This window comes from Priapulus caudatus, unplaced genomic scaffold (assembly GCF_000485595.1).
Source record: "Priapulus caudatus unplaced genomic scaffold, Priapulus_caudatus-5.0.1 Scaffold49, whole genome shotgun sequence".
NCBI classification, from domain to species: domain Eukaryota; kingdom Metazoa; phylum Priapulida; class Priapulimorpha; order Priapulimorphida; family Priapulidae; genus Priapulus; species Priapulus caudatus.
In genome coordinates this window covers 198,276-207,324 of record NW_014577110.1, presented here as the reverse complement: position 1 = coordinate 207,324, position 9,049 = coordinate 198,276, and the positions used below count along the sequence as shown (strand labels likewise).

Below are 9,049 nucleotides of genomic sequence, written 5' to 3'. Positions count from 1 at the left end.
TGGTACGTTCCGGTATAGCGGACCGTACCCAGGGTACGTTCCGGCAGTACCCTGGGGGACATAGACCCTATGAGCGCCAGTGACAGTGTCACCCTGTGCCGTGGCCCCATCATGATCATGCATAAATATCATAAATATGCACCATGGTGGTATCCTTTTTAGACAAGGAAGGTTTTCAAGCCGACTTTCTTGTATCTAGGACGTTTTATCAAACTTTGCTTTTCAGCAGAAACTAATAAAAACTTACCGATAGTAGTAAATACTCGTTAATCATTCTACATTTCCCGTTCTGGCGATAAACAACATTGCGCTAACGAACAGACGCACAACAACAGACACACGTCAATAGATAGGAATGTGATGATAACCCAATCGGGAACCCTCGATTCAACAGAATAGCCACTCTTTTCTAGAATGACGGAAAGAGCCGAATGGGTTTTCCGATTAGATGATGATAACCTAGACTGGTACTCGCTCCCACCTCGATTACTCGATAGTTACCCATCGAGTAACTAAGCCGAGAGGTGGGACCGGGTACCAGTCTAGATCACAACCTAGATGAGTGGCGCCATCCAGTGTTAGGAGCGGTCATGCAGCGATGCAGCGCTCAGATGCAACGTGCGCAGTGGCATCGTGTTTCAATGTCGTGTTGTTTACGACGTGTAATATTTACGTGTGGTATTATAAAATCTATCGCCATTTTCAGCGATTAGTTGGTAATAGTGATGCATTTTGCCACTTTTAATATGTCTAACTCTTTAACATCGCAACAATTATTTGTAAAGGTAAAGACTATGTAAAAGAAAATCTTGACCAAATTGACAGATGACCGCTGCGGATTGCATTCCAGTTTTTTGGTGTGTAAAAACAATAAAAATAAGTTTGAATGGATGATTAGAAGAAGATACCAAACGTACAAAGCACAAATGATTGATAATACTGGACAATTGGAGAATGCACATTTTAAGATACCCATAAAATCTATACGGACTATACCTTGTAAGCTTGGCATGCAAAAGGCGGATTTGAATATATGCATATATATATATTTACAGACAAGATCGAAGTGATACTAGTACGTGCATCATGAGAGCCTCTGTTGGCTCTCATTACCTCTGTTAGCTGCTGGTGGTGGTCTGTCGCTTGAGCACGTGCGTGAGCCCGTGTGTGGGTGTCTCTTTTGTTCTGCGTATGTGCGCGCGCGTGCGTACGTGCGTGAGCGAGCTCGCACGTCGACGCGTGTGCGTCTGCGTCTCTCTCTCTCTCTCTCTCTCTCTCTCTCTCTCTCTCTCTCTCTCTCTGCTTGCGAATCGCATGATTGGCGTGCATCGCGCCGTCCGTCCGTGCATCCGGCCGCTCCGTTCCGTGCATCAACAGTTGGCACAAATCTTAAAGCGGACTAGCTATGCCGTTCAGACCCCTCAGAAACAATCGAAGTGTATTTGTAGAGAGGACCTCGCTGTGCCGACATGCACTTGCGCGGCGAGGACGAGCCAACGAAATTACGTCAGAGGCACTCGCCGCGCCCTGATACGCTCACACAGGGCGCGCTACACCGACGTGAACGGTTTTAGCAAATCTAAATCATAGTGTAATAGGCGATAGGTAACAGGCAGCGAAGGTGGCAGTGAGATCTGTTTCTCTGCTGTCTTAGTGTGATATGTGGCTGTACCAACTTTGACTATATTTGCTTGTGAGCATTGCCTACAGCCACATTACTACACTAGTATGCATATAACCAGCCTGCACGTGTGACGTGGTATACGTGTTGCTTGCGCTGAAGATGTGTAAGAAAGCTGTTTGACAAGTCGACGAGCACACGATCGCCACACCGTTAATTACTACAAAACTTCAAGCGGTCCAGACGCCTACGCTGGCATATCAGTCAGTGATACATAACGATAGACCGCTGGGTGCGCCTGGTCAAACCTGTTTTGAAGTGCGCCAGGCAGGCACAGCATAGTACGCCCTACGTGTTTTCTCTGGGTGGCGTAGGATTTGCGATTGTAAATAACTCGCTGCCAGCTAGGTCGGCAGCACAACTGTTTACTGCGTGCGAGTTTGCGGAAAGTAAAGTCGTGAGCAAACAACAATGTCAGTTTTCCGGCAACATCTAGTGAAGCCGGGAGATAAACCTAAATGGGTCCAGCATCGCATTCGTTTAGATTCAGCAGGACAGAATCGCCGAGATGCAAAGGGTGAAGGAAATCGCGGGAATTTCACAAAATGGCGATTTCCTGGATTGTTCAGGCTGCGTTTAGGCACCACGGCGCCACTGCTAGTGAAATCACTGCGGCTGCAGCTGCTTCTGCGTACGTATTGTTCATATTATTATGTTTATTGAAACTGATACGTTTTTCGTTCACGCTCCGGCGGTCTGCGTCTGCATATAGCTCTAGTACTATAGCCCGCGCCCCGCGTTCGATAAACTGCCGCAGGCAGCTACCTGCGGCAGTTTATCGAACGCGGGCTATAGTACTAGAGCTAGTCGTGATACTGATAGTGATAGTGACATAGGCCTATTTGATGATGCTATACTCGTTACCTACATTAGTAACGGACCTGCGTACGGTAACAGTAGTAACTGGACCTACATTTGTGGACGTAGCTTTGCCACTTACTGTAGGCCTACTAATACTAGTAATACTGTACCCGTGTACTGCACAGACTGCATGTCTACCCGTGTATGTCTACACGGGTAGAGCCGTGTATATAAACATGTATGTATATATTATTATATATATATATATATATATATATATTAATTATTATATTCCCATATGATTCCTATACGAAATGTAATCCTATACTAAACATATATTACTAATACTAATTAGAGTGTATAATGCAAATTATAATTAACACAAATATATGAGCAATTATATGTTATGGTAACATAAATGTTGTCATCTGTGCTCACTTGCACATATAGGACGTTTTTTACAATGTGTTCATTTGTAAAATTGTTTCCAGGCTAACTGCAACTACATCTGCAGCTCTGGAAACACCTGCGAGAACTCCGGAGCGAGTCTTTCACTCAACGCCAGTTTCAAAAGGTAATTGTTTAGTTGTCATGTTCATTTACACAATGTTTAATCATTATTTAGTCTCTTTCATTTACATACTCATTTTATTCTAACGTTGACGATATTAATAAAATAATTACAAAAGCTATGTATTAGGAGATTACGATGTATGTCATTTCCAAAGTTAAAGTTATGAATGACTGAAACAGCAGTCATACACTAGAGTCATTGCACTTTAGTAAAGTAATGAGTGCATTGTTTAACAATATACCAAGGCTCGACACTAACTTTTTTTCCAGTGGCCTGATCGGGCCACCAAAATCATTGTTTTTCAATTTTTGGTGGCCCGAAAATGAAATCTGCATGGTGGCCCGAAAAAAAAACAAAGAAAATGTTGTCTGTTGTGTGTATAACTATAATACATGTACTGATTCTCATCACTTTTCCAAGTTTTCTTGTTCAAATTTTTTTTGATGAAATCGATTATGGATTTTGATAACCAAGCGCTTGCGTTCCGCCACTTCGTTTACGATGCATCGAGTATAAATCGATGCTATCGCGACAAAATCACTAAGCATGTACAATGATTAGTCAGGACAAAGCTTATTTGATGTTGCTATTTCATCACTCCAGCTGCCCAAAGTAGGCAAGTGCTTGCTACTGCTTGATGCCATTAAGCCCATCAAGAATCACTTCTGGTACTCGTCATTGAATTGCAATGGCGATGAGAGAGCTCTGAAGGTATGCATACGCTAATCTGCTACGGGTACATCAATACGCTAATTTCTCCAGTACTAGACTAGCAAATACTTTGTGTCATGCATAATCACACTACCTTATGACAAAATAAACTCTAGTTACTCATATTTAACTGCGCGTTGCCTTATGAAAGGCATTCGAAAATACCTCCAATGTTGTTCAAATTCTCCGATGTTGTTGACACTTTCTCGTGCTCTGCCTAAGGAACAGTGCAGCGGAGTAGCCAAATAAAAGCGTGACGTCGCGTAACGATTCCAGGCCGATATTGCGATGCTTGCCGGCAAACAATTACGGCTTTGCGTGCCAGCATTACCTAATTTCGCACGTCTTTCTTGTGGGTTTTTAAACAAACTCGCAGTGAAATGGGAGAAACTAGAGTTCATTTTGCTATAAGGTATGTCGATATGCCATACTACCACTATAATCGCAAAGAAGAACACTAGAGTCATGTTGCGCTATAAGTAGTGTGATTATGCATAACTACACTATTAATGGGAGAAATAGAGTTCATTTTGCTATAAGGCTAGTGTGCATTATGCATAAACTACACGTATAATTGGGAGAAACTAAGAGTCATTTTGCCGTATAACGGCTAGTGCTGCATTATGGCCATAACTACACTATAATGGAGAAAACTAGAGTTCATTTTGCGGATAAGCCGTAGTGTGATTCATGCATAACTACACTATGAATGGGAGAAACTTAGAGTTCATTTTGCTATAGTAGGGCGCTGATTATGCATAACTACACTATAATGGGAGAAACTATGCAGTTCATTTTGCCATTAACGGGTAGTGTGCATTATGCTAACTACACTTATAATGGCAGAGAAACTAGAGCTCATTTGCTATAGGTAGTGTGATTATGCAGAACTACACTAAATGGAGAAACTAGCAAGTTCATTATTGCTATAAGCTTAGTGTGATTATGCATAACTACACTATAATGAGCTTTCTCGGCCCAGCCAGCTTACATTCTTACGGTAGGCCGTGTCATCGTCCTGCCTGCAGCCGCCATGCCTAGTCGCCGTGCGAGAATTATCTGTCAGTGGCGTTATCCCTCTGCTGCCCACGATTTTGCTGCCTACGAACGGTGCCAGTGGCCGCTTTCGCAGTCATACTCGCATTACGAGCACCACCGCGTTGGCCCCGCAGACCCATTATAGATGAGAGTGATTCCATTATTTAATCGCCTACTTACAGCAACCTCAAAGATTGCGTTCTCTACCGGATCGATGAATTTGACCCAGCCTTCGACGTTTTGATGCGAATGCCATAACGTCTTGGTACTGCAATACGAACACGTTCTCTCCGCCCTCCGGGATTCTATCCGTGGGCGCCCCGAAGCGATAGCCCCGCGGCTAAATAGCGCACTAATTACATTTTGCTACAGGACCACACGGGCTGCTGTCAGTCTTGCATTGCCGGGTAGAATGCCAATTTATTATTGTCTTATATTGTTTTAACTATTCATTACGACCGGAATATCATTTACCCTATTTTATTTTACTTATGTCACTGAATTTATTTAGTGCTGTTTTTTTCTCGTTCGATTTTATTTTGTTTTTATTTGATTTTGATTGTTATTTTGCATTTGTATAAGGTCGTAATGTGCCAGGTACTAAATTGAGCTATTCAGACAAAAGCTTATATTGATGGATGTTGACGGGCCGCCGGGGGAGGCTGCTGTCCGTTTTAATACCGCAGACAATACATAGGGTAATAAAATACACATTTATAAGTATTGTTCTAGTTTGGCCGCGTACAGAACCCAACTGTGTAAAGCCATAGACCTGGACTAATGAGTAGTGAGCGCAACCAATTATAACGGTCGCAATGTAGCAGGTTCGCCGCCAAAAAACAATAGATAGCGCGTATCCCAGTTAATGGGTCTATAAAATATCTACTGGTTTTGAGAGCAGAGCAGACAGGACCAGTCAGCAGATAAGATATAGACAAAGAGATTAGACAGCGTAAGATACAGAGATTATTGCCACATTTGCCATCACCGAACGGATGACCCAGCATTAGCCTACAGTAAGTGTGCTCGACGTACTGTCCTCGCGCTAAACCTACGTGTACGCCGCATACCTTGCTTATGAATTATACATCAGTACATATAAGAGAATCATTGAATACGTATAACCAGTGTTGTTGTGTTCTTTATATGATGAGTCCGATAGACGTTAGCAACAGGGTGTTACATTATATATACACTCACGCGTAACCACTTATACGCATAACGGTAAAAGCGGAGCAGCCTTTCCTACATCCGCCTCTATGTTCCAACATCCTTATTTGTCGTTATGTTAGGGCTTTAGACAACAATATGTTACAGACGCCGAATTTTTTTCATTTTTTGCACAAATCTTACACATTTCTGTACTTTCATTGTTTGTTTAGTCATTAACAGTTTTAAGAAAATAACACTCGTTGAGGCACATAGGGCCTGGGCGAGCTTCTAGGGACCGCCCGAAACATGGGACAGCGACATTATATAATTTGATAATTAATACTCATTGCTACTATGCTTAATTATATATTATATTATCAATGTCTTATATTCATATTACTATCATTTTACATATTATTAAATCATAAATACACAACATGCCGCCACCACTGCCCATCGAAGCGAGCACCATGACAGTTTACGAGGTGTGTATAATGAGATGTTTAAAGACGTAGTAACCTTGCAAACAAACATTTAGTTGCAAGCCATAGGCAATTGGCAGGTTGGCCCATTGCCTGTTGGGGAGTTACCAATAAAATCTATACACTATATATATCTCTCTCCTCTCTCTCTTCTCTCGCTGCTCTCCTCTCTCTCTCTCTAACTCTCTCTCGCTCTCTCTTTCCCCCTCCTAGCCTTATAATCTCTCTCTATCTTCTCCTCTCTCTCTCTAACGCCACCAACGCACGCGCACACACACAAAACCACGCACACGCACGCTGTTCTCTACCTCTCTACTCTCCCCTGCCCCTCTCTCTACTCTCTCTCATCTCTCTCTCTCTCTCTCTCTCTCTCCCCTCTCTCCTCAGCTATCTATCTCTTCTCTCTCTCTACTTTCCCTTCTCTCCTCGCTTACTCTCTCTCGCTCCTCTTTCTCTCTCTTCTCTCTCTCTTTCCCCTCTCTTCTCGCTTATCTCTCTCTCTATCTTTCTCTCTCTCTCTCTCTCTCTGTCTCTCTCTCTTTCCCCCCTCTCTCCTCGCTTATCTCTCTCTCTCTTTCCCTTCTCTCCTCGCTTATCTCTCTCTCTCTCTTTTCCCTCTCTCTCTCTTTCCCTTCTCTCCTCGCTTTTCTCTCTCTCTTTCCCTTCTCTCCTCGCTTATCTTTCTCTCTCTCTTTTCCCTCTCTTCTCGCTTATCTCTCTCTCTCTCTCTGTCTCTCTCTCTTTCCCCCCTCTCTCCTCGCTTATCTCTCTCTCTTTCCCTTCTCTCCTCGCTTATCTTTCTCTCTCTCTTTTCCCTCTCTCTCTCTCTCTTTCCCCTCTCTCCTCGCTTCTCTCTCTCTCTCTCTCTCTCTCTCTCTCTCTCTCTCTCTCTCTCTCTCTCTCTCTCTCTCTCTCTTTCCCCTCGCTCCTCGCTTATCTTTCTCTCTCTCTCTTTCCCCTCTTTCCTCGATTTTCTCTCTCTCTCTCTCTCTCTCTCTCGCGCGCGCTCTCTCTTCTCACTTCAGGTGTATAATTTCAGCATATATATATATATATATATATATATATATCACCTTCTAAGTAGCTGCATCCATCAGGTGTTTCCTTCATGAAATTATAGTATACATGTACTTGTATTTTAATTATATGCAAAACTATAATAATAATAATTCTGTACTTCTGTACGACACTTGAATTCATCCGATCACCGGGCAAATATATGGGTAAGCGGAAGCGGTGACCGGTATAAACGGGCGTCCCAATTGGTAGACTGGTTTCCAGTCTCTACTATGAATATAGGCAAGTGTGTTATTAGTTATTATCATAGATATCATATAACAACAACGTTGTTATATGATATCTATGGTTATTATCTACTCTTGATATAGGCAAGAAGGCAGTTGATCTATGATCTATCGGTAACGTGTAGGCACAATATGCTCGTCTACGCTTTTGGTAGACTGGTATTCGTTCGCCGCCTTTACTCCGGCATATATCCTTCGCTACAGTTTAGCGTGTGGAACTGTCGACCGGGTACCAGTCTACGCTTTTGGTTGCATTCGTGTCATTCATAAAACTACACCGTACAAACCATTTTATACGGTTGTACACTGTATTTGATTTGTTACGTAAAATCTGCAATACATTATTGCTTTGCAGTTGAAAGGTAACTGTTAAGCTTGATAATATTTAAATCATTTGTTTTTAATTGTTGCATTGTATAACTTATCATAGCATTTACAAATTATTTCAAAGTTACGCTACTATCTTATGTATTATGACATTGTTAGTAGCAGCCATGCGATTATCGTTGTGGTGATTGTGATCTTGAGGATAGTTGCTGTAAATGGTATAGACTTGATATACACGTAACACATTCTGTATACACATTCACAAAGAAGTTTGCGACTGTGATATGAGTATCTTGGATGACACGGAAGACAGCGGATTAGAAACTATGAGTATGAACACACCAGATAGCCACGAAGAACCCCCTAAGCTGGAGCAAGAAGCTGGCCAAGGCGACCCAGTGTATGACGGTAGCATAAAAGCAACACCAGCAGTTCCACACGAATCAATACAACCAAGAATCCCACAACTTGTAAGGGATGATGAAGAGGAGGGTGATGACGATGATGTATGTAAACAGTATAGTTTGGTAGATAGTTATAATATCTTACTTATTATCATTGTATTTTTAGCTCATCTGACGTAGTCAGATGCACAGGCACCTATATCTAACACGATCCCCCAATGCGAGCACCGAAGGTGTGAGAAGGTAGGACACACAATTTCACGAATGTCCGATATCAATGAAAGTTTTTGATTCTCAATAAAAATATGCACATCCCCGTATTCCTACTTTGTTGTACTAACCTCCCCTGTATATGTTTGCACTGTCGATGATATTTGACAGCGTTAGGAGAGTAAAATTCGTCGCCAGTAAAAAATTAACAGTTCCCACACGTACAATGGCGGTCATGGCGTGGCAAGTCATGGACTCATGGCAATGCCGCCACCTGATAGGACAAAATTCGGTGCAAATACACTTTATGACGTCCAGTATGGCGGCGCAGTATGGGGGCGCCTAACCCTAACCCTAACCCTAAC

General features: G+C 42.5%; 2 protein-coding genes and 1 long non-coding RNA gene across 3 annotated transcripts in view; 2 read left to right on the top strand and 1 right to left on the bottom strand.

The window, feature by feature from the left end:
* The window catches only part of LOC106820830, a 4,310-nt gene extending 3,901 nt beyond the window's left edge, over positions 1-409 (bottom strand). Inside the window, exon 1 of the mRNA XM_014825401.1 lies at positions 248-409. The gene's annotated coding sequence lies outside the window, so the exon portion shown is untranslated. The remainder of the gene's footprint in view (positions 1-247) is intronic.
* Positions 410-2,185: 1,776 nt separating this feature from the next.
* Positions 2,186-3,050, top strand: LOC106820826. The gene is made up of 2 exons (XR_001395658.1): positions 2,186-2,312; positions 2,974-3,050. It is a non-coding gene; the product is annotated as an uncharacterized LOC106820826 (long non-coding RNA).
* Positions 3,051-8,224: 5,174 nt separating this feature from the next.
* The window catches only part of LOC106820844 (mitochondrial import receptor subunit TOM22 homolog), a 7,997-nt gene continuing 7,172 nt past the window's right edge, over positions 8,225-9,049 (top strand). The window contains exon 1 of the mRNA XM_014825429.1: positions 8,225-8,576. Coding sequence (XP_014680915.1) covers positions 8,355-8,576 — 222 coding nt within the window. The 5' untranslated portion in view covers positions 8,225-8,354. The remainder of the gene's footprint in view (positions 8,577-9,049) is intronic.